Source organism: Aureobasidium melanogenum (genome assembly GCF_000721775.1).
Source record: "Aureobasidium melanogenum CBS 110374 unplaced genomic scaffold scaffold_30, whole genome shotgun sequence".
Classification (NCBI taxonomy): domain Eukaryota; kingdom Fungi; phylum Ascomycota; class Dothideomycetes; order Dothideales; family Saccotheciaceae; genus Aureobasidium; species Aureobasidium melanogenum.
Window position 1 is genome coordinate 63,455 of NW_024470082.1, and position 24,605 is coordinate 88,059.

The following is a 24,605-nucleotide window of genomic DNA, read 5'->3' on the forward strand; positions in this document are numbered from 1 at the left end:
TTCAACTACATACATGCGGATACTCGCAGTTGCAGCCAATTTCTTCCGGTGGCTTGATCTTCCGCATCGTCAACGAATACCGATCTTGCCTCGCGACCAATCTTGGACCATCTTGATCATGTTTCCTCCCTTTGATGCCATGCGTATACCCATATCTGGACGGTCCTCTCATGAGCAACAATGACCTTGCTGGCAACTCCAATTCCCACTCTTCCGTCTTTTCCTCAACCACTTCAACAGGAGCTGAAGGCGGCGGCGGAGGTGTTTCACTCCCACCACCAAGCGATCGCTTAGGAAGTCGCAGTCGTCTCGACTCCTTCTCTCCACACAACTTGAAGTCCATGCGTGTCGAAGCGCCGAAGCTGAGACTGTAGATGGTTTCCTCAAAAGCTGAGTGCGTGTCTACGTGTGGAGGTATACCCGTGCCTGGTGGGTAGTGCTGCAGAGTGTACTGATCAGGAATATCCCTCTCATCTCTGGCAGGCAAGCGACTCAACAATCGCGTAAGGTATTCAGGCGGCGGTGTGCTGTCTGACTTGGACACAGCAAAGGTGGTATAGTCAAAGTGCGGGCCATAATGTACGGCTCCTCGCTTTAGTGCGCGACCATCTCGTGAGGCTGTCGCAGTGTGGTATTCCCGTATCATCTCCTCCTCTTCCTCTTTCGTGATGAACTCGTGTATCAAGATTAAATTATTGGAAAATTCGTATGTAGGTGGGTCGGCGGAGAGAAGCGTAGGTGTAGGATGATTCGGCGGCAGCTTGGCCATAATGCTTTCTACCACGCTCGGCGCAGCATATGCAAAGATTGCTTTTGACTCTACTTCAAACGCAGCTTTCGCATCATCGGGCGATTCATACTCGATCAGAGCATACGGCTTTGAAAATTGTCACACTTAGTCGTCAGCCTTCCATCTCTTCCCCATTTCTCACTTACCTTTGCTAGCAATTCTACAATTTGCACAGGTGCACCAGGTAGGTTTTCTGGCAAAGTGATACCTGAGCGCGCTCGTGCAGCCATGTCGCCTGCATTCAACAACCAAAGCCATTTTGTCTGTTCGCCAGCTGCGGCTTCGAGCTTGGTGACTGGTACCTTCTCCATTGTGGAGATTGTGGATAGGTAGCGCGAGCGTGCATTTTGGGGTTGCGCCTTCATGCCCGCTGTTGTGGGTTTGAATGCGCTGCCTGGACTGTGATGCGCTTGTTTTTCGTACGGACATTCTTTGGACGAGGGCTTGCGGCAATTGCTGGTGCGGAAAGTGCGGCCCGAGTGGCCATATGTCTTGTACTACTTCACCTTGATGTCGTCGGCAACAAGTATACCACCCTGACTTGACTTGAGAGCCTTGTGTGTATATAGATCCATTACAGCCTTATTTTTGAGCATCCTCCTATGTCTCTGCACTGAAAATATCCAGATTCGTGGCCAAGTTAGTATTGCTCTATGGTTTTGCATGTGCAGCTCACCCAATTCTCGAAACTCACGATCCCAAAACAAAACATCCAGTATACTACACCACGAAGAGCCAGAGACTCCATCGGATACATCTCAGTCTCTCCCGTACGATACAGAAAAGCATCTCACCATGCTGAGCTCAAACATCTACATCCTTGTTGCCGTTTCCGAAGCAGTTTTATCTATGTAATTGCCAAAGGAACTTGATTTTTTAGACTACTGGCGCACGGCACGATTATATACCAAATCCGCTAAGCAATGGCTTACTCCGGCTTCGCAATAACATCCTCCCCTACTTAGACTAAAGCACCTGCTTCAGTATTGTCGCCAGTATCAATAGAAATCAACAATACAAAGGAAACAATTGGTCAGACTTCAAAGAAGTCTTAGTTACACAGCTTGTTGCAGCCATGGGCAACTCCTTCCTCTGCAACTTTTTTGGTTATAGCCATAGGAAACTTCCTCCATCTACAACTTTTAGTTATAGTCATGGGAAGCTTCTCCATCTGCAATTCGGATTGTAGTTAGGAAATTTGCTTCTATCGCTTACAACCTGCCATTAGAATCTTCTTTCCCACTGCAACAGCTATTATATCTCCCTATGTCTCCTTCAATTTCTTAATCCTCCTTCGTTGCATTTGTTGCATCTAATTTCACTCGGCTAGGTAGTAGCCTCGGCGCTAGCAACTTCTATAACGATCTTAGATTGTTTTTCATATGCTCCTTCCCTTGCAACGATAGCACGCTCCGACTTCTTACCTACTAGCATCATAAGGAGCACGCTCCGAGTTTCTTACTTCTTAATTTTACGCCTTAGTCACTTGCAACTCCGAGTTACAGTTACTAGCTTATGAAATTCTAGGTATAAAACCATCCCTCCTGTCTAGCTTAAACCTTCTCTATAACATTAACATCTAACTTGATTAAGCTTCTTAAACTTGCTTAAGTACTTCCACTTCTTCTTCCTTCTTTAACAGTTACACATTATACTACCTCTTATACACTATTCTTCTTCTTTATTAGTTGTAGCAACATCTTATTACTTACATACTAATCTTCTCTTCCTTATTGCCTATAACTCGCTTCTACTACGCGCGCGCTTTGTAATAGCTTTTCTACACTCTTTACATCACTTTCCTTACATTCTATAACAATGTCGGCATCTATTGCGCGCCCTACTACTAGTTCTCTTACTAGAACTAGCAAGCGTGGCGGTAATGGTAGCGGCAAGCCTCCTTATAAGCCTTTAGGCAAGGGCGGTCCTAAAGGACACTATGCTATAAAGAAGGACTTAGACGATGCTCGTAAGTAAATCTTCTAACTTTTGTAACCTTGTTACAGCCTTTTCTAACTTCTATAATAGGCAAAAAGTCGCGCAAACTGGATCTCCGCTTCGCTATTTAGGCTCTCTTATCTGCTCTAGCCCTAGCTAATTCGGGCGAACGCTATAACCTTAGAGTTGTAGCTAAAAACTTCCTAGATCGTAACAACCGTTAACTCCTAGAGCCTGTTTACGAGCTAGTCTTTAGACCTAAGAAGTTAGACACACACAAAACTACTAGTGCCTACGCCTTAACATCCCTCCTTAGTCATCTTTCTCGCGGCAGAACCGTTAACTCTAGAAACGATGCCTGCTATAACTATAAGAAAGGTTCTAGTTGCTTTGCCGACTATATTACTGTTAACGGTCCTAACGGAGAACTCTTTTCTAGAGCTTGCACTAACTATGCCTTCCCTAACCGCTATAAGAACTGCTCCTACTATAGTAGTAAAGCACTTAGTCCTTTAAGAGCCCTTGTTGCAACTTCTTCTGCAACTCCCGAGCCTAGACGTCGTTAAGAGGTTTAGGTTATCATTTCGCCTGTTCCTCGTTAGGTTGCAACTAACTATCGTCGTGTTGTAAGCTTAAGTGTAACTCCTTCTTTAGTTATAGAATTAATGGGCGGTCTAGATCTAGGTTCTCCTATTCGTACAAGTCCATCTCTAGCTGCTCCTAGACCTATAACACTAAGTTACACTCGTAGCAGCTCGGCTCCTATCATTAGTTCTCCTCTTGTGCCTACAAGTCCTAAGCGTATAACTGTGGCTTAGTTTAGAGCCGCTACCCCTTTACGCTAGGCTAACTACATCATCGATAGTATTAGCGGTTAGCGTGAAAGTTTTAATACTGCTCCTACCTAGTCCTCTAGAAACATTAGAGTTTAATTTAAGATGTTAGTTAACCTAGCCTACGGATTAACTACTACTCGTCGCCTTTAGATCCGTAATGCTGTCTATAAGTAGGACTATAAGTTCTTCGACGAGGGTTCTATAGGTCCTCGTAACTTTCTTACTCTAACTCCTTATAGATAGGTAGCTCTAGGCGCAAACTCTATGCGTGCTTATGCTCTATACTGTCTCTAGATAGAGTACGTCGCCCTTTAGAAGGCTCGCTATAGCCGTAGCTCTAGCAGTTCTCTAGAGTGATTATTATAGAAGGGTTTCGGATCGAGGATACAGTTATAGAGGTGCAACTATGATTTTAGTTAACTTTTAGGGTTTTTCCTTTATTATAGGGAGGTTTTTATGATCTTTTTAAGGTAGCAGAATGTTGCTAACCTTCTTTCTTTTTGATTTGTACTAATAGTTAGGCCTTCTACCTTATTACAGACAACTAGCAGCTAAAAGTAGCTTACAATTAACATTTCCTTATTTAATTCACGTTCTAAACTTCTTTGTAGGAGTTCTTCTTATGCGTAAGGAATACTAGTTCTTCTTAGTAGCTTTAGAGGCCTTTAAGACGTCCGTTATAGTAGTTGCAATTAGTACCGAGTCCTTTTCTATGTTTGTAGACTCTGTTATAGCAGCTTTCTACTGCTAGCGGCGGCTAAATTCATCCCTTAGCTTATCACCGTCTTCGATTTTCTTTTACAACACCTCTTCTTAGTATTGCTTATGCCGCTTATCTGCCTTTACAAGGGCTTCTTAGATAGTAAGCTCTACCGGAGCTATCTAAGCGTCCTCTTAGCTTCTAGACTTCCTAGTAGCTTTTAGTCTTCTTAACTTGTGGACGCCATAGGAGATCTTAAGGTCTTCGACCTTAGTTGTAGTCCTTATAACCTTTTCTCCCTCCCCTACTAGGAATCTTCGTGCACCTAGACGATAATTAGATCTTAGGGCGAAGTTCTATAGTCTTCTCCACTTAGCTTCTAATAGAGTAGACTAAGTCTTAACATCGGGGATTGTCAATTCTTCGCCATCTAGTGCATTAAGCACTAATGAACTAGTCGGTTTAACCTGCAACTTCTCTACTAATGGATTTAGACGGTTCTAAAAGCTTGTTACACTCGTGCAATTAGCCTTCGTAAGCCAATTGCCATAAGTTAAATGCCGTAACACTCTTCCTTCGGGAGTTTATAAGGCATACGTGCCTAACTAATGCGCCTTTAGGATTTTGTAAGGCCTAGTCCATTTCGGAACGAGTTTAGTTAGTTTTAGGTTCTGCAATAAGACCTACTCGTTCTCCTTAAAAGCAGGTCTAGCATGCTTCTTAAGTATTTAAGAGTTAATAAGCTTTGCACGGATCGCTCGTTATAAGAGCTTCTTGTTTGTAAGGTGCCTTACATGTTTTATAACTATAAGTCTCTTCTCGTAATCTACAACAGCAATATTAAGCGGTCGAGGCTAGTTTTCATCCTTAGGAATACGTGGATGACGGCCATATAGTAGGTAATATAGGCTAAAACCTGTGCTAGAATGCATGTAAGTTCTGCAATAGAAGACCGCTTCTAGTAGGAAGTCTTCCTACATTGTAACTTCGTTTCTAATACACATTCTAGTTAGAATAGACCTAAGGATACTATTAAGGTTCTTATTCTTGCTATTTGCACGTAGGTGATAAGGGGTAGATAACTAATGCCTTGTCTTAAGCTTGTTATAGAGATGTTGTAATACTCTAGACACGAAATTAGCACCATTATCTAATAGAATTTCCCTTAGTGATCTATATGCGTAATAGATCTCCTTATATACAAATTTAGTAGTAGTTTCATTATCTACAGATGCAACTACTTTTACAATAGGCTAATTTGTTACATAATCGATAGTAGTAATTACGTACTGTTTTCCGCTAAGAGAAGGGGGCATAGGGCTAACAACGTCTAGTGCCTAGCGTTCGAATGGTTGCAACTCTACATTAATTTAATAGAAGCGTATCTCATTCTCCTTGCTGCTCTTTTTCTAAGTAATCTAACAAATAGGATAGTGCTTGCTAAAGTACCGAATGTCCTTTTTAATAGAAGGCCACTATGCTCTAGACTCTACATGTCTAAGCAAGCTAGGGGAGCCGAAATGGCCATAGTTGCGATATATATAATCTAAGAAATCTACACGGAATTCCGGTGTAAGATACAGTACAACTCCCTTATTATCTAGCAGAATATATTGCAACTCTAGTGTTCCATCATTGTTAATGGCTGCGTAGTTAATTGCTTTTTCTTGTACTAGCTTTTGTAAGCGCTCTTCTTGTAGAAGAGTACCTAATAGTTAAAAGGCAATCATTGCTTCTACGAAGTTAGTTTCTTCGTCCGCTTAGAAACGCATAGCATTAATACGTTCTGCAACATTTGTAGGAGTATTCCCCATAAAATCAGGGCGCCGTGATATAGCGTTAGGGATAATGGCTTCTAATCCTTTCCTATATCGAATCTCGATATTATACTTAGAAAACTCCTTAAACCACCTTACAACTCGCTTACTCGGGGTTTTTATGGTTTGTAAGTACTTTAGACTTTCATGATTAGTTAGAATAACTGTCTTATGTCCGTTTTGAATGTACATAGTCCATGTGCGTAATGCTTCTTTAATTGCAAGTCCTTCCTTCTTATAGACAGGATAATTTAGTTCTATAGCTTTTAATTTGCGTCCACCAAATGCAATAGGATGTAACTTGTCATCCTCGCTATTTTGGTACAGAATAGATCCTATTGCCTACTCCGAAGCGTTAGTTTTAATCTAAAAAGGCTTTAAAGTGTTAGGTGCAACTAGAACAGGTCTAGTTATAAGGGTCTCTTTTAACTTATTAAAGGAATGAGTGCACTGCAAGTTCTACTAAATAGGTCTCTTTTTTACAGCGCGAAGATTTACATCTTCTTCCTTTAATAAATCTAATAGAGGGGCTATAAGCTTTGTAAAGCCACGAATGTAGCGGCGATAATAGCTTGTAAGTCCTAAAAACTAACGGACTTGTTACGCAGTTTAAGGGGTAGGCTAGTCTCGGATGACTTTAACCTTGTCTTGTATAGGTTGTGTATAGTTTAGCGTAACAAGGTGACCATAGAATTTAACTTCTTGCACTCCTACTACATACTTCTTAGTAGAGGCGAACAGTTACTCTCGTTATAACACTTAAAAAACGTCGTATAAGTGCTTTATATGTTCCTTCTCGGTTTTAGAGTAAATTAGTATGTCATTAAGATACATAATAACTGATTTTCCTAAGAAGGGACGTAGGACTTTATTTATTAATGTCTAGAAAGTTGTAGGAGCGTTGTAGAGGCTAAAAGGCATAATAAGAAACTCATACTTTCCCTATCGAGTATTAAACGCAGTCTTTGTAACGGAATCTAGATCCATTAATAGTTGCTAAAAGCTAGAAACAAGATTAAGCTTTATAAACTAAGCTGCCCTAGCAAGTGCATCTAAGCAATCTTGCACGAGAGGTAGGGGGTATCCGTTCTTTTTCGTAAGCTTATTTAGAGCACAGAAATCGACACACATTCTCTACTTGTTACTAGGTTTTAGTACAAAGAGAACAGGACTTCTTTACGGCGAAGAGGATTCCTAGATAAGACCTCGTTATAATAGCATATCTATTTGCTTTTGCTATTCTTGCAACTACATTAGATTTAACGAATAGGCCTATATGTTCGTCGGCTTCGCGTCTCCGGTGTTAATTAAATAGACAATGTCTCTTTTCTTTAGCAGTCTAGTTAGTAATTCCTCTCTAAATATAGATGGATATTGTTATAGGACTACAACGAAGATAGGGAGCGTTATAACAGCAGGTTTGCTATCCGGCTCTAGACTAGAAAAAGCACGTAGTGCTATAAGCAGCAAGGGGGCTCTTCTTATACTAAGTTGTCCATTTGTTATAGGGTTAGTAAGTGCATATAGCAGTTCTCGTTCATCCTCCACCTTTACATCTTATAACGCAAAGATCCTAGAGTAAGATTTAAGAACGTAAGTTGTAAGAGTATCTTTATGTAATAGTTATACTATGCTAACCTGCTAATTGATTATAGGGTTATATCTTATAAACTAGGATAGTCCTAGGATAACATCGTATCCTTTAAAGTCTATAAGTTGCGCTTTAAGAGTTCCTAACTAGTCTCCTAAGGTATAGGGTAACTCGAGTCCTTCCTTTGTTACAATAGTTTGCCTATTCGGTAGAACGATTAACTTTATTGTAATAGGAATAATAGAATTCTTCTAAAAGGTTCTAGCTTTTAAAGCCGATATGTAAACACTAGATGCTATAGTATTAAGTGTAAAGATAATCTTGCAGACATTATTACGAGGTCCAACAGTTCCGTATAGCGTAAGAAGACTACTATCTAAGGTAGCAAAGTATTTAGTCTCCTCTTCTAGCGAAGATCTAGCGGTTACGTTTACATCTATACTTGCAACTAAGTTCTCTTCTTCGTTAGAGGCCTTAGAAGGTAAGGAAGTTACCTTAGTTACAACCTTACCTACTTGTTTTTTAAACGGCATTCTCTAGCATAGTAGCTAGGCTTATTATAGGAATAGCAAGTAACTTTTAACTTGTCCTATTTGCCCTTTCCTCTGCTACTACCCTTGCCTTTCTTCTTCTCGCCTATTGCATTAAGGGATTCGATAGTTGCATTTAGGTTCTTACTTTAGTTCTTCCTCCTATGACGGAAATAAACCTTATTAAGAGCAATAGCCCTATTAATGTAATCATCTTTTAAGGTATTCGAGGGTAAATAAAGCTATATGTCTAGAGCATCTCTTACATCTTCTCGAAGGCTATCCCTATACCTTCTAAGAAAAGTTTTAGGAGATAGGATAGGGACAAGTTTGCGCGAAAGGGTTTGTAAGTCCCTTGTAAAAGCCCTAGCTAAACTAGTCTGTCTTATATGCTTAAATCGTCTCTTTTTAATTTCCATCTAATCGAGATCTATATAACGGTACTAGATCTTTAACAATTAGGCTGTAAAAGAATTAACTATAAGGTGTTCTTGCTAGCAATTAAATAGGTCCCCTTCTAGATAGGAAGAAGTAAGGCGGTTCTTTTCGTTATCCTATAACAGTCTATAAAAGATAAAGTCCTCTTGCAAACCTATCTAGTTTTTAAGTTAGGTAATCTAATTATCTACTTCTTCATTCTTTATCTTTTCCTTAAAGATAGGAGGTTTCTAAATAGGTACTTTTAGACGATACTTATGCTCTCTAGTAGTGGTTACAAAGCTAGAAGTAGGAGGAGTATCTTGTTACATTAGCTCTAGCTATAGAGGAGGTAGAGGCGCCTATTATAGGGGCTGTTATAGACTAGGTTAGTTCCTTACCTAGTATTCTACATATTCGGCCTCTTAGTTTAGGCGGTTCTGCTCTATATAGTAGAGGATCTCGAGTAGTTCTTTACAGGTCATCGACGAAGGGTCTCGAGGTTCTTAACCGACTTATTGCGGCCTAGTTGTAGGTCCTCTAACTGGTTAATAGCTAGTTGTAGACCCCTCTAGCTAAGCGTAGCTAGTTGTAGGGTCGTAGTAGAGATCGGGTTCTATTAGAATGTAAGAGAGTTATATAAGCAGGGGATATAAAGAAGTTTTAAAGAGGCTAAAGTACTATGTTAGTAGTACTATGCTATCTAGTCCTCTTATAAGAAGGGATATCCTTCTTATATCAATTAGAGTTCCTCTAGCTAGAAAGACCACTTAGATCTATCTTACAACTCCTCGTAGACGTATGTTTGTCTTCGGTAGAATGGAAAGCTATAAGCTTAGCTTAAAGATAAATGCCTTGCTACTCTTATCCTCGAAGTTGTAGGGGTTGTAGCTAATTATAAGAAAAGTGTAGTTGCGGACTAAGGGAAGCTAATGTTAGCTTACTCTTGCAACTACATTATATCCTTATAACTCCTACAAGTTAACTAATAAGGAGCGCAATAGCGATGCCGGCGTCGTGCGGGGTCGAGGTAGTCGTAAGTCTACCTTTTAAGGGCCATAGAGGGCACCCTAGGCCGTAGAGGCCTTCTAGAGCTTAGCTACTAGATGTAATTGCTAAAGGAACTTGATTTTTTAGACTACTGGCGCACGGCACGATTATATACCAAATCCGCCAAGCAATGGCTTACTCCGGCTTCGCAATAACATCTACATGCCCATTGTTGCAGGTACAACCCTGCTCACAAGTTCGAGGCTTGGCTCAAGCTTCATCGTCGGACCTCGGTTCAAGAATGCCCGGTTGATGAGGGGTCTATGACGCAGAGCCTTGGCGCTGAGGAGTCATCTCTTATCTCTCCGCTTGTTGTTGTCTTCCCTCCTTTCCTTCTTCCTCTCCAACTCAAAATTCAGAGAACGCCATTGTAGGACATGAGCGAGTGCGCGTGAGGCTCATTCTCGCCCATGGTCGATTCTGAAACGCGATGCCTGCTGCCAGTTGATCGCGGGTATTCTCCTTGACGGAGCGCAGTAGAGCGCATACGCGACCTTTGAGTCACTGTCGCTGTCGCGAGGGTTGAATGGTGTGGATTGAAGCTCAAGAAGAGCAAGAAAGCCCAAGGAGCTTGGCCTGCCTCGCAGTAGCCATCTAAGTGGAGTGCGTCCGTAAACATTGTGGCTCTATTGTGGTAGACCTATCGACCTTTGGCTGTCCGAGAGACTCGGTGTTGCGTACCTGCCGCCACGAAGGACGATTATCAAGATGGACGATACTATACGCGACGTATGATGCACTTGCCCCTTCTCTGTGACGTTGAAGCCAATCATTACGACAATTGGGAGCTTTGCGTTAGCGTCTGCTCGCATGCTCGTCGCCTCAGAATGAACGGATACACGAAGACATACGAAGATACCAAGAAAATGCCATGAAGACACAACGATACTCTGTGACCCCAGCCGCTCTACGTCAACATATCGAGGATGACTACCACCGATCGCGAAGAGAAAGAGCAGGACTGGAACCCCGAGGATATAGGCCGAGACCAAGACCAAGCTCAAATACGCTTGCGTCTCTCCACGTTACTGACTTGCGTAAGTCCGAGAGAGCGGGTGCACTCATTGCTGTTGTTTTGTTCATTGCTGCCTGCTTCTTGTCGTATCATCTCCAGTGACTATGCGTCACGCATCTGAACCGAAAGTTGCAACGCTACCGAATATGCATGTAAGGTTGACCACCTTGGCTCTTAAGAGAGTCAACTGCTCTCAAAGCTTTGACCGCTCAATGTGTCCAAGGTGAACATCATATCGTAGTCAAGAAACCATGACGTGGCCTTGATTAGATTCTGGAAAACCGAGACTTGAAAATCGAGACCGAACTGCTGACAAAATAGATACCAACCAACGACACCGACCTCCAATGCATGCATTAAAATGCTAAGCGGTCGCTTCACACGGACAGTGTTGGTGTCATCGATAGCCAAAGTGGATTTACCAAGCCCCTTTCGTCAGATCAAAACACGAGAAACCGCTGAATCTATGTCGATTCATTTCTCACCGCCGCCTGTGGCATCGGATGCTTTTGGGATCATGATCGCTATCAACATCATCGACTGTATGCGATGCGCCGATTTCTTGGGCATCGGTGACCAAGTATGCATAAACGCCTTTTGCAAGAGTATTGTTTTACTAGCGACTTTCACTCAGCTGTAAGACCCATGGTTGGCACTAGACCTCGAATGTGGAATATACTTACATGACTCACCAGCAAGCACAAATATTTGGCAAAGCACACAAGACCTTGAAAACAACAATTTGACTTGTTGCCCCAGATCATCCACGAGCTTTCAACAAACCGGAGAGATTGAAGGGCAGAAGATATCATCCTCGCCCGAGCAAGCATAACCAGATCGTCCGTCATGGAAGTGCGACCCGACTTGTATCAACACGCCCCTTTCTACCAGCTGTCTGCCAGCGCATGGCCAGTATCACGCCATCTGGAGTGCTCTCCGAATGTTGTTTATGACCGATAAGTTTCGGACTGCCCGACACAACCAAACACAGCACGGCTCTTAGCGTCTACCTGCCGGACAACTCCGTATTCTAGACTCTGCGCTTCTGCTCTTGACAGTCCCTAGAAGGTGGTTCGGCGCAACGTGGCGCGTTCCTCACCTTGCCCTGTTTCGAATCTCCAGCCACAAAAACATGGATATTGCCCTTGGTAGCACGAGTTCGTTGGTTCCTTGCGGCCCAGACCACAGCAAAATCACATTGCTTCACGGTATCTTTCAAAGGTCTTTCGCGGTCGAGACCTCGCCCAAACGCCACCAGATGGTTGTCCGGAGTGTCCACCGATGCATGATCAAGAGTTAGAAAGTGGTGTGTTAGATGAAGGAGACTAGAACCATTTCGACGCGTGGAACTCACAGCAGCACGATATTCGGCTTCGGAAGGAAACATGCCACGTATGAGCATCCCTGTGCTTCTTTCGTTCTACCTGAGGCCTGATCCCGCCATGGTCAACCTGTCTTATCAATCTTCCTTTTGATAGTCGACACCGATCAACGTCGCAACGATCTTAGATTTGGATCGACAATCGATTATACCCAAGTGCCTTATCTTGATGGCGAAGGAACAACAAACCCTGGCTTGCAGATCACGGAGGTTATAACATCACAGTCCCGCAAGAAATCGTCAGCATCCACCAGGATTTTGAAACGGAAACGCGGAAAAGTGGCAGCGTCAATGAGTGTCTACCTGCCAGCGGTTACATGCTGTTGCTGAGGGACCTTCTACGTGGTATGTTGTTTGTCGTCAGAGTGGAGCTCATTGCGTATTCAAAGAGAGTGATGGAACACATTGCGTCAACACGGAAGGACGGATCTCAAGAGAGCACGAGAGGAAACTCCGAATCATCTCCCATTCGTGCTTGCCTTCCAGACTTGAAGATAAGTTGAAACACAGACTACGACTCTGAGTCGTATTCGCTATACAGCTATGCACCCATCAACGAACGCCGCATTCCCAGAGAAAATGCTACCTATAGAACTTGATCGAGAAACATACAATGATGTCGCATCTCAAAACTGCATCTAGGATCTGCTATAATTTTGCAACCATCTCCCGATGGTATACCTTGAGTTGATGCTACACGCATTCCTTGTCATCAGCCTAAAGTCCACTTTAGGACATCACAGTTATAATAGAACATCAGAAAATACTGCACAAGAGTTGGCGTCTTGCAACATGACCTTCGCAGCTGACACAGCACGCAAGGGTTGATCCTTGGTGGCTGAAGCATGGCGATCCCAATGCACCGTTCGCACCTCCCCGAGAACCAGGACTTGCTCCTCAGCTATCCACGATCGAAGGAATGGATGCAAACTCACGCCAGGATTGTTTGCCACGACCTTGTATCCCATTGCAACACCGATCGTTGTGCATCCTTCCAGCACACCACCACGACCAAAAAATATTGCAACGTGAACGATATCTTGACATCCACGCATTCCTTGAAAAATTCGCTTGAACAAGCCCTATTATCGTCGTCAGTTGGAAATCAGAATACATATTGAGCTTTGAATCCCTCAAAGTTGAGAGTTGAAGTTAAAATCATACAAAGCTTCGTCATTGGTTATTCAACTCCCCCTCTTGTGCTACCATCTTCACACATCTCACAAGGACATGCGTCTCTCCATTTTTGTCTTCATTTCGACCTCTCTTGCGCTTCTCATCCCGAGATGTGCCGAAGGGTATGAAGAAACCGATGATCCGATAGTGAATACCTTTTCTGATGCGCTCTTAGTGACCATGCTTCGTCAACTATCGACGCTCGCGACTTGAATGCTTCCCCTGTTGCTGCTGCTCACAAAGTCCCCGAGGCAAAGCCTCCGTACACCAAAAAATACAAGGTTACTCCTGCCAAGACAGCTACGACTACACCTCTAGCAACCCGTGCTGTGACAACCGACGCCGAAACTTCAGAAGCTGCTGAGCTCTCCACGAGCACCTGTACCCCTCACTCTATCTGTGTGGACGCAATCAACTCTTGTGGGATGCGTTATGGAGGGTGAGTTGGCTTTGTTTCTTTTCGAATTGACTGAAGGCTGAGATAGCAAACAGATGCTACGATGAAAACTTCTGTGATGGCAATACCAGCCCTTACCCCATCCCTACTTGCTCGACCATGATGACGGTCAAGCGAGAAGCTACTCCTCCAACCATTACACCACCTTAAATTCAGTGAACCACGGCAACGTGGTCGATGTGGGTGTTGGAAGTGTCACGGCTTTGCAATGAAAACAACAAGAAGCAAAATGATACGTCGGTGATCTTAGTCGGCGTTGGGCGCTGAGATGTGGGTGAACGTGTACGATAATGAGAGGTTTATATAGACTTGCTTTGTGGTATGCATCGAAGACCTCCCAAACTTGACCCGCTCTAGAACGATGAAACAAGCCTTACTATAGTTGTTTTTCTCGCATTCAGGAATGACTCGCTGTTAGTATCAATGCCCAGATGCCCAGAAAGAGGGCCAAGTGGGTGGATTGCAAGAGGAATGTGCGATGCAATTTGCACCAGGCAAGGGATTTGACCGAACACACGCAAACTTGCATCTGATTGTGTTTGGACCTCTACGTAGGACATTTGACAAAAACACAGGCGCGACCCTACTTCCCTGGCTTTTATTCTCCCGCGAAGCCTGTTGCTTCGTCTGTTTTGACCAAGAACAGTTTGACTGATCGTTACTACATTCTTTTTCTATCATTCTTTCATTTATCTTCTCGACTCTCGTTTTAATTCGCCTTTCTTTCGACCACCCAACATGCGTTTCATCGAAGCTGCAGTTCTCGCAGCTCTTACTGTCCCTATAGCCGCTCGAGACAATTTTGACTTCAGAGTCAATCAACCACGTCGATTAGTTGCTGTTCAAAAACCGAGTCCAAACAGAGTTACTGGACATACTATCCCTCTTGCACGAGCGAATGCAAAGACAAATTCTTTGAGCGCTGGTTACCTTCAAGCCATCAGATCTGGCAGACATGTAGATGGTGTTTTTTCTCGGCTTCAGGTAAGCTCTTGACAGGAACAAGTTGATTAGCAGACAGATATTGACAAAGCTCCAGAATGGAACAACAGACCTTCTCTCGGTGGGTGCGGGAAGTGTCTTCCTTGCATCTCTTGGTGCAGGTGGCGAGACTTTTGAAGTAGTCATCGATACTGGAAGCAGCGACACTTGGCTTGTCAACAGCCAATTCACCTGCGTCGACCCATCCGATTCTGAAGTGATTGACGAAGCAGAATGTGCTTTTGGACCTACCTACTCCTTGTCATCCACAGCTCAGCAGGTCCCCAATCGCAACTTCAACATTTCGTATGCTGATGGAGAACGCCTCAATGGCGAAATCATTACCGAGGACTTGACATTTGCTGGTCTTACAGTTGAGAATCAAACCATGGGTCTCGTTACTGTGGCTGGCTGGTACGGCGATGGCACATCTTCTGGATTGGTCGGCCTCGCCTATGCATCTTTGACAAATCAATACAGTGGCAGTGACCCAGCTCAAGACATTCCAGGATTTAACATTCCTTACAATCCTCTTCTCACAAGTATGTTTGTCCAGAACATCACCGCTCCAATCTTCAGCATCGCTCTTGACCGCGACGTTACTCAGAGCGCCCAATCAGCTGGTGGTGTCCTAGCTGTCGGAGGTATCCCCAATATCCCACACGGAAAGTCCTGGGCTGTGGCGAATATCTCTGTTGTCAGTATCGATTCATCGACAGGTCCAACTGAGGAGTATCAATTCTACTCTATCGAGGTAGATGGCTGGGCTGTGAGCAAAAACTGGAACGCAAGTTTCGACGTGGCAATGACTGGAAACCCGAAAAAGACACCTTTGATTGGCGCCCCTACCTATAATACCATCGTTGATTCAGGAACGAGTTTGATATATGCGCCTACCGATGTTGTTAGTGCCCTTGCTGCGGCGTTCAGTCCCCCTGCTGTTTTGAGCTCGTCGTATGGCTTGTACACAGTTGCTTGCAATGCTACTGTACCTCTTTTCGGCGTCACCATCTCGAAGAAAGTCTTTTACATCAACCCTCTCGATTTGATCATTGATACTGGAGCGGGCTTCTGTGTTACCGGTGTGCAAGATAACGGTGGAGGCATGACTATCATTGGAGACACATTCATGAGAAACGTCCTCACTGTGTTTGACGTGGGAGCAGCACAAGTCCGTTTCTCGGCTCGGGAATGTCAGTTGAGCAATGGCACAATCACTCTTGGAGGCAAAGCTGACTATTTCTGAAGAAAAGATTACTGAGTCCTTGTTCGACAAAATATTAATTCTGGCAGTGATATAGAAAGATTATATACGAAGGGAAATTTGACAGTTGAGCTCTTGACATTACTTCTTCCATTCATACTCTAGTATAACTTCCTCCTGCTTCGGTATCCACCAAATCGGTGTGATGAGGCAACATGTTGGCAACTGGTGCCATCTCGGTCAATGCACCGCCTGCTTCGGCAACAGCCTTTGCAGCAGCTTGGCTGAATCTCCTCCAGCGCTCTGCAGCTTCTCTTTCGCGTCTGGCTTTCGTCTTGCTGCTTCCCGATGGTGCAACCCCCGTAAGCAGTTTCTCGCTGTCTGAGGGTGTATAGTTTACGAATCCGCCAGCCTTGTTTGCTTTGGAAGCTTTGTGATCTGAGCTGGATTTACGGCTGTGGGTCTTCGAAGAAGAGTTGCGCTTTATAATGCGGTTCCTTGGTGGCGAGGGTGTGCGTGATTCTCTTCTTGTGGCAGCGATGTAGGCATGTGTGGTGTAGTAAGGCGTAACCTCCGCCGCTACATTCAAATCCACCAACGGCTCTTCCGCATACGCAGGAGCCAAAGTAGGATCATTGTAGTTTGCTGCCAAGAAACTGTTGTGGACTTGGAAATTGTTAAGTGAGGCTTGATACTCTGCTTCCTTCTTCTCACTCGCCAACCAAGGGCTGAATGTAGGAGAAGGCTCGTAGATATCCTCTGCTGCGAAGGAATTTGCGCTCCAGGCGGACTTGTTGTAGACATTTGTGGTGGAGGGTTGTTTGTAGTAGGTATCCCGGAAGATGGTGGGTTCTTCGGCGAAGAAGGTTCCGCGTTCAACGCTGGGGCTGGTGAGGGGAGAGGCTTCAGGGCTGTAGAATTGTCTAGGCATACTCTGTTGCTCGAAGGGACTTGAGAAGTGAGGTCTTTGCTCGGTATAATTCGAAAATGGCTGCATGGGTGAGGCGTCAAGGTCATTCCATCCTTGGAAGCCGAGTCCAATTGTAGGTTTGCTTCTTCCGCTTGAGGGAGGAGTCAGAGGCATGCTTCTGATAGGCAGGTTCATGTTGGTCATTCTGCTTGGGGTCTGGTAGATGCTTTCAACCCAGGCATCTTGGGCACCTGCCCTGTAACGCGAAGGCGACATCATCTTTGGCGACTTGCTAGACGAAGCATATGACTTCGTCACGCCAACAGGTCTCTCGGGAGTCTTTGTAGAGCGTTCTTGTTGGTATCTGATTGCTTTTCGGCGCCTGGCCGCTGCTTCAACAGAAGGCGAAGATGGAACAGTCGAGATGTGAGGACTGGGGAACCCATCAAGGCTAGGGAAATCCGCATGTGGAGTATTCTTTGTGTTGTAGAAAGAAGCGGCCGGCGACAAATTGTGCTGTTCGCTGTTTCTTTGTTGTGTGCCGTCTTGCTGCTGTTCGAGGGAGGATGCGCTTTTTTCCAACACGGCAAGTGTTCTGGCCCAGAAGTCGTCTGAAAGACGTCGGGCTGCTGCTTCGGAGGAACTGCTGTCGCCACTGTCGGTAAAGTGGCTTTCGAGGGGTTCATTGTTGCTGGCTTCATCTGAACTGCTTGTGCCGAATTTGAAGTCATCGGCTTCGATGTCGACGTATTGGCTGAACAAATCGTCATAGACGGTTGCCCATTGGGGCTCTTTGTTTGTTGACCGCATTGGGTAAGTGTGGTGTTGAGTAAGGTATGCCATGGTTGTAGTGTCAGGTGTGAGTTGTGCAAGAAGACTCTCAGAACAGTTCTGATAGGCTGATCGTGCTGTTTGTGCAAGATCTATGCACAGTGTGGCTGATTATGTGTGATCTGGTAGAGTGGTTGCGAGAAGGTTGGTTCAGGACAGAAATATTGTGACTGAACAGGCAGATTGTAATGCACGATTATGCAGGAACAAACCAGACATCAACAAAAGATGCAAGGTAATATATGCACAAAAGGCTATTGTTGGTAGACACACCCAGCCATCTGATTGTAATAGGCATTCCGGGTGGTTGGTCGCTTGTATGGAATGGAAGGTTTACAATAGTCTGGTTTTCCACTTTGGCTTAGCGGTCATCTGTGCTTGGCACTTTGCTAGACATACAGACTGGTGGCTGGTGAGCTTCTGGGCATGGCTAGCATTCCATTGGTATACAGAGAGAGTGGCTGGAAAGTCTGTTGCATTCCTCATGGTAGACATTCCTCAGCGCAGCCTCAGGCCTCAGACGAAACACGTGATGCACGAACAATGCTCCACCAGGTACAGCAGAGGACATTGTTCACAAAAGCATTATTGTGCATATCAATATGTTGCCGGTGGTCGGACTCTATCCAAGATATGCGAACATGATCATAAGCGGGAGCTGTATAAGATTGCCCCTGAGCAATTCTATGGTAAGATCTTGAGACTCAGCTATACTTGTGCAGCATGATTACACTTGCTTTCATCAAAAGCTTCTGAACTAAGTAGAGAATATGAATAGATAAGTGCAGTCAATACGAGCATTTGTGCATAACTGGCGTCTCCCTGGTGCCAATTTGTGAAGCTGTTTCCCTTGAGTTCGAGACTGTCGCGTGCATCTTCCTCATCCACCAGATTCATATCGAATTTCAACACCAAGAGGAGAACTATGCTTCACCATTGTCAAACGAAACACTGCGCAAACCAATAAGTTAACATCATGAATTAATCTTATCTCGTTGCTGTGACTTGCACGTCAATCCGCTTTCGTGTGTTTGTTGCCCAGGCCAAGGAATGCACAGCAATTAACCTACATTCCAGCACCATCACTACAGCAAAACATGGCCGTTAACAGTATCTGTATAAGTCATCTGCTGCTTCAGGAAACTCACTCGTTCGGGCTTTTCCTCTCCTTTCCATAAGTCGCTCCAGAATCTCATTCGCTCGATTCTCTAGCCTTTCTCCTTTCTCTCCTGATATCATTATCATCAACTCACACAGTCACTCGCTTCATATCATACAGCTTTGTAATAACATCTGGCTCTAATACCGGTCTCGATCAACTTCCACAATGAAGATCGAGTTTGCAGCTGCTGCAGCTATTACAGCTTCTGGCGTCGTTGCTCAGTCATCGTCTGCCCCAATGACCTCTGCCGCAGTCAGCACTTCAACTGCATCACCAGTCTACGTCACGCTGACAATCGATGACTGCGATACCACTGCTCCTCCACAGATGGTTACTGTAACCAATGGAGTCACACTTACCTACTGCCCTAAGTGCGAAGAGGCTTCAATGTCTTCAGCCTCTGCCGCCGCACAAGTCACTCCTTTCACCACAATCTGGACAACAACTTATCTTTCTCTCTGCACAACTGGTACTTCTCCAGGTATGACACCAGTCGTCTACACCGTCACAGAATCGTGTACCGAACCTACTCCTACCTGGACTCCTGGTCCAAGTTACATTCCTCAAGGCTTCACAACCAGCGAAGTCGTCTGCACACAATGCGCCGAAACTCCTCAGACCTACACCGTCACCATGCCTTGCGATTGCAAGCCTACTCCTGAGTCTTCTCCTGCCAACCCTACTGGCTCCTCTTCAGGAGGCAATGGTGGTAATGGAGGAAATGGAGGAAATGGAGGAAATGGCGGCTCTGCTGGCCCTGGTGGCAATGGAGGAAACGGCGGTAATGGCGGAAACGGAGGCAATGGTGGTTCAGCAGGCCCCGGAGGAAACGGCGGCAATGGAGGAAATGGAGGCGACTCTGGCCCAGGAGGAAATGGCGGCAATGGAGGCAACGGTGGGAACGGAGGAAATGGAGGCTCTTCCGGTCCAGGAGGCAACGGAGGAAATGGAGGCAATGGCGGCAACGGTGGCAACGGAGGAAATGGCAGCCCTGGCACACCTGGAGCCTCAGGAAGCTCTCCTTCCCAGCCTGCTGCTGCCCCTGCTGGCAACGTGGTCACCCAGATCAGCGATGGTCAGATCCAAGCACCTACTGGCAACCCTGCACCTGCTGGGGGCAATGGTCTTGCCGAAGGTCCTGCTACCACTCCTGCTGCTGGCAATGGTTCATCTGCTGCCACCCCTATGCCATGCCCTGGACCTCAATGCAAGCTCTCAACTGCTGCATCACCAAGCAGTCCTGCAGCTGCTTCTACCAGCCCAGTCACATTCACTGGTGCTGCCTCAAGCTTCAGCATCAGCGGTGTCTTTGCATCGTTCGTTGCAGTCGCTGCTGCTGGACTTGCTGTGCTTCTCTAGAAATAGAGTTGCGTTTGCTGTATGCTGACACGAGGACGAGAACGCATGGCCGGATGAACCAACAACATGTGTCAAAGGGCGTTTTTATTTCCTTTTCGTTCTTTCCCATTCCTTTTTCTTATCTTCTTACTTTCTTCTTTTTCTTCTGTCTGTTGTCAACTAATGCATCCGTGTTTGGATATCTTACCATCTCGAAAATACCAGAACAAGTGATTATGCCCCAAAGTTCTTGTCCAGATGTGTTCTCAAACCAATGTAGAAGTATATAATGGTCTACCTCACACAAGAATTCATAGACTTGACAACATCGGGATCAACTTGACTTACGTCGAAACCAATACGCAAGCTCTCATAGCCTCTTAGACGCGAGTGCATTAAGGTAAGGGAATTGGTTTGAGCGACTGTTTAGTAAGGCACAAGCTGAGGTGGCATGATGAGATTTACGCAGTTGTCGAGTATCCCAGCACAACCAGCTACCCTTCTGCTCTTTGAGCCGCGGCTGCAGGACAACGTTCACTTGACCGTTACATGCAGATGCTCAGCCCTCGACATGAACATCCTTCGGGACCATAGCAAAAGAAGGTACTCACGAATTGATCATTGTATATGCGATGTTGCATAGAAAACAAATGACAACGCCGCTCAACGCCAAGCCTGATAGATTGAATCAGGCACGAGCCAATTGCAAAATGTTTTCTTCTCGACGCAGATTGAGGAGGACGTGAACCTGCAACAGCAACAGGCAGCGGGCGACAACCAGCCATTGACCGTCATGGCCGATACCAATAACACCGCACCTTCTGGAAACGCTGTTCCGGAGCCGCTGATTTTCTCGGGTCGCCCCGCCTCACCCTTACCTTCCGACACTGCATCTGTTGCTTCCCACGATTCTGGTCTTGGGCCTTCTCTGTTTGATACTGATGGAAACCACAATCCTGATTCTAAAGAAAATTATTACTCAGACGACTACGATTCCGATGCCTCTGCGAGTACCGAAGATGCAAATCCACCTGCACAACCAGTTGATCTTTGCACTCGCCACGACTGCTTAAATCGACTTGCTGATCAGATGGCTCGTGTCAGCATCCTCGAGCAATTTGTCCAGCTCCGAGCACGCCACTATACAGGTGAATTGCACAACGACCTACAGAATGCCGGACGTCCACCAAAAACCATGCATGAACAAATCCAAGACCTCGAAGAAAAGGGAAAGGAAATCCAGGAACTACTCGCAGAGAGCCGCCGCGCAAAGGAAGTCATGAGCAAGCGAGAAGCAGAAATGGACGAAAGGATTGACGAATGTGGAAGGGTGCTCGATACAATTCAGGAAAAAGAAGAGATCCTTGCAGCCAATATGAAATCCCTGGACAAACGTCTTCAGCTGGTCAAAAAGGAAGAATCAGATCTCGCCAAACGCAAAAAGGAACTTGATCTACGACAAAAAACCATCGAAAAGGACACGACAAAACTCGAAAACAGCCAAGTAACCTTTGCAAAGCAATCATCCATGTTAAGCAACCTCTTGCGTAAACAGCACGAAACCAAGACAGCTCTAGACAATGCAAAAGAAACGCTGGAGGCTCATGAAAACTCAGTGATGAAGCGAGACGTCGCAGTGACACAGCGAGAGGTGGCTGTGGCGCAACGAGAAGTTGCAGTAGCCAAACGAGAATACATCATGGTGCAACGAGAAAAAGCATTGCTTGAACATGAACAAGCCGTTCACCGATTTGTGGCGCAACATCAGCAAAGCGAGCAAGAATTCAAACAACGCATGCAATTTTTGATGCAACAGTCATTGGAGGGTGCTGTATCGGATTTGCCTTCGGAGAAGAAAGAGGATGCACCCGAAGCCGCTGAAAAGGTACTTTTTTCATGGCGTCCAACAGCTCGAGAAGAACACTTACTGATCCATCAGCAGGAGTCTGAACCAGAGGAAGTTACATCAGCTTCGCATGCCCCAGAAGCAAATACATCACCGCAGCCTTCGCCTTATATGGAAGCACCAGTCCCGAGCTCAATGATACCGCCGGTCAGACAACGCAGAGAGTTATACGGAAGATCTGACTCCCGGTCAACCAGGCGCACCCGATAAGCATCTTTTCTGCTAGCATTTTACACTGTACATAGATGAAGCCAACAGACATAGAATATGATATCATGATCTCTGACATGACTTGTACGAGTATGCTGTTCAGATTATCACAGATCAAGCAATTCTACAGCTCTCATGTCTTCAGGCGGAAGCGGAGGTGGCTTCACATCTTTCGCTCTTGGATTTTGGTATCTACATGGTTTTGGCAGCATTTTTCACATCAAGTTGGTTCTGTGGTGTAGTTGGTTATCACTTCTGTCTAACACACAGGCGGTCCCCGGTTCGAACCCGGGCGGAATCATCACTTTTGCTGTCTTTCTGCCATCTCTTTTGCATCTCTGCGAAGGTTAGGTGTTGGTGTTTGACATCGAGACTTTTGAAGAATTTTGGTTGCGTTGGGGTGAAGCCTGCAGCTTTTGCGACGCCAACGCTGGCGTTGATGGGATGCGCACTTGCGAGGGGAATCAGTTGCTGTATACTGGGGACCTAAATTGAAGCGGGCGAGGCAATCTCTGCTATACGAGAGTGTGTTGTACATCACTATAGCTCTCTTTAGTCATATGTGCAGACATGGTATAGACAGCTTGAAAGCATCCACATACCTCAAAAGGGCGGCAGCGAGAAAGAGAAAAAAAAAAAAGGCTACACGAGTATCACGACATCACCATTTCTGAACAGGAAAAAACAGCTCATCCAGAGCCGATAAAATTACTATGGACTAAAAGCATGAGAAGACAAGGACAAAAATGAACCAGCAAATTGTTCCCATCCCTCATGCCATCGGGTATCGCAGAAAATCCGTATCTCTATCTCTTTCCTCAGAGATTGAGAACGAACAGAAAACGCCATCGCTATGCGAAAACAACAAAAGAGGAAATGGCGAGGAAGCTCACAAATCCCTCCACGAACCACTGACAGGCTTTCTCGCAACCCCAGGAGCAGCAGGAGCAGTAGTATGGTAACTTGGAGCAACACTAGCTTCGTACCCTGCAGGCGAAGCAACTCTAGGGCTATAATGACCATAACCATACTGCTCGGTCTGAGGAGCATACGGCGAGTGTGAAGTACCAAGGTCACCGCCATAAGCACCTGCATTAGCCTGATAAGGATACTCCTGAACATGCGAGATTGGCGACTTGGGAAGCATAGGTTGAGCCGCCTGATTATGCAAACTACCCATCTCCATATCATTTGCCTCTGTGTCTTGTTGGCGCAAAGTGCGGCTTTGACCCCAACTAGGCATAGCAGGCAGAGCGTCTTCGTTAAAAGCTTTGTTCGACGACGGAGCGTCAAAACGAGCATATTGAGGTTGTTGGGGGCGGTAGACGGGTGCAGCGGCAGGTTGATACTGTGTATATTGCGGAAACTGCGAGACTGGAGGTGGGACTGGTTGGGTGTAGCCTTGGTTGCGGTGGTGGCCGTTACGGCAGCAGGAGGTGCAGCAGGAGAAACAGGACATGCAGTTGCAGCAGCATTCGACGCCGCAACAGAGGCAGCGGACAAGACACCATACGATGGAGATGGCTATTACCACGCCGACGACGATGCCGATGATTACTGGCCATCTGGGGAAGGAGCGAGTCAGTGACTGTGGAATAGAAATGGAAGGAGCGACTGCAGAATAGAGAGTGGAAGGAGCGACTTACTTGCAATATGCCTTGTTCATACACTGGTCCCACCCAGAGAACGTGTTTTTGACGTCCGACACCTCAGACGAGACATCTCGCATATAGCGCGAATACATCTTGATTGCTCTTGTGGATGCTGAAAACGAATGTGGGGTTGATCGAGTTGTTGTCAAGTCGGAAAAAGCGAGAGGAAACAGGTGTAGCGATTGACTCTGTGTATTACAGCAAATGTACCCCTGCTGTTGGTTTCGGAGTCCGTAGATTGAAGGATCCTGCAGTGAGCTGATGGCAGCAGGGGAGAGCGAGCAGCAGTAATAATAACCCCATGCAGCGTGAGCCCGCAACCTGAAACGCGTCAACCCCTCTCCGCAACATGCAGGAGGCTGGTGTGGCTGATGGGACCGTTAGATATTTCAAACCCGTTTCGTTGATCTTGGCTTGCACCTCTTGGGCTCTCTTTTCTTACTTACTTCACATTGCCTCTCGCAATCTGAACATGCGCTGCAACATCTGAGAAGCTTTGCAGAATCTCACAATACTGCTGCCTCGAGCTGACGACGAGCAGACTGACTTTCAGCCCCATTCGCGGCCTTCGGAATGCGATTCTTGGCACCCCGGCTGGCTTTGGTATGCAGACACCCGTTTCATCAGGGGGCTGGCATATCAACATTCCCTATCGATTTTGCACAACGGCTTCGAAGTTATGCTGTCATTTTCTGCTCGCTCAGACCCTTATG

General features: G+C 45.6%; 8 protein-coding genes across 8 annotated transcripts; 5 read left to right on the forward strand and 3 right to left on the reverse strand.

Moving 5' to 3' along the window:
- Window position 1: 1 nt before the first annotated feature.
- Window positions 2-769, reverse strand: M437DRAFT_58913 (uncharacterized protein; the record flags this gene model as incomplete). Its single annotated transcript, XM_041023483.1, has 1 exon — window positions 2-769. One exon carries the CDS (start codon window positions 767-769, stop codon window positions 2-4), a length of 768 nt encoding a protein of 255 aa, XP_040875635.1.
- Window positions 770-2,608: 1,839 nt separating this feature from the next.
- Window positions 2,609-2,859, forward strand: M437DRAFT_88382 (uncharacterized protein; the record flags this gene model as incomplete). Its single annotated transcript, XM_041028810.1, has 2 exons — window positions 2,609-2,759; window positions 2,819-2,859. 2 exons carry the CDS (start codon window positions 2,609-2,611, stop codon window positions 2,857-2,859), a joined length of 192 nt encoding a protein of 63 aa, XP_040875636.1.
- A 10,436-nt stretch (window positions 2,860-13,295) lies between these two features.
- On the forward strand, window positions 13,296-13,848 carry M437DRAFT_69769 (uncharacterized protein; the record flags this gene model as incomplete). The annotated part of the gene is made up of 3 exons (XM_041025338.1): window positions 13,296-13,363; window positions 13,417-13,680; window positions 13,734-13,848. The coding sequence occupies 3 exons, from the start codon at window positions 13,296-13,298 to the stop codon at window positions 13,846-13,848; spliced, it is 447 nt and encodes a 148-aa protein (XP_040875637.1).
- A 588-nt stretch (window positions 13,849-14,436) lies between these two features.
- Window positions 14,437-15,925, forward strand: M437DRAFT_88384 (acid protease; the record flags this gene model as incomplete). Its single annotated transcript, XM_041028811.1, has 2 exons — window positions 14,437-14,682; window positions 14,738-15,925. 2 exons carry the CDS (start codon window positions 14,437-14,439, stop codon window positions 15,923-15,925), a joined length of 1,434 nt encoding a protein of 477 aa, XP_040875638.1.
- A 112-nt stretch (window positions 15,926-16,037) lies between these two features.
- Window positions 16,038-17,636, reverse strand: M437DRAFT_88385 (uncharacterized protein; the record flags this gene model as incomplete). The annotated part of the gene is made up of 1 exon (XM_041028812.1): window positions 16,038-17,636. One exon carries the CDS (start codon window positions 17,634-17,636, stop codon window positions 16,038-16,040), a length of 1,599 nt encoding a protein of 532 aa, XP_040875639.1.
- Window positions 17,637-18,951: 1,315 nt separating this feature from the next.
- Window positions 18,952-20,145, forward strand: M437DRAFT_78850 (uncharacterized protein; the record flags this gene model as incomplete). The annotated part of the gene is made up of 1 exon (XM_041027064.1): window positions 18,952-20,145. The coding sequence occupies one exon, from the start codon at window positions 18,952-18,954 to the stop codon at window positions 20,143-20,145; it is 1,194 nt and encodes a 397-aa protein (XP_040875640.1).
- A 772-nt stretch (window positions 20,146-20,917) lies between these two features.
- Window positions 20,918-22,240, forward strand: M437DRAFT_88387 (uncharacterized protein; the record flags this gene model as incomplete). Its single annotated transcript, XM_041028813.1, has 2 exons — window positions 20,918-22,009; window positions 22,067-22,240. The coding sequence occupies 2 exons, from the start codon at window positions 20,918-20,920 to the stop codon at window positions 22,238-22,240; spliced, it is 1,266 nt and encodes a 421-aa protein (XP_040875641.1).
- An 889-nt stretch (window positions 22,241-23,129) lies between these two features.
- Window positions 23,130-23,984, reverse strand: M437DRAFT_58879 (uncharacterized protein; the record flags this gene model as incomplete). The annotated part of the gene is made up of 2 exons (XM_041023470.1): window positions 23,130-23,805; window positions 23,887-23,984. 2 exons carry the CDS (start codon window positions 23,982-23,984, stop codon window positions 23,130-23,132), a joined length of 774 nt encoding a protein of 257 aa, XP_040875642.1.
- Between the last annotated feature and the right edge of the window lie 621 nt (window positions 23,985-24,605).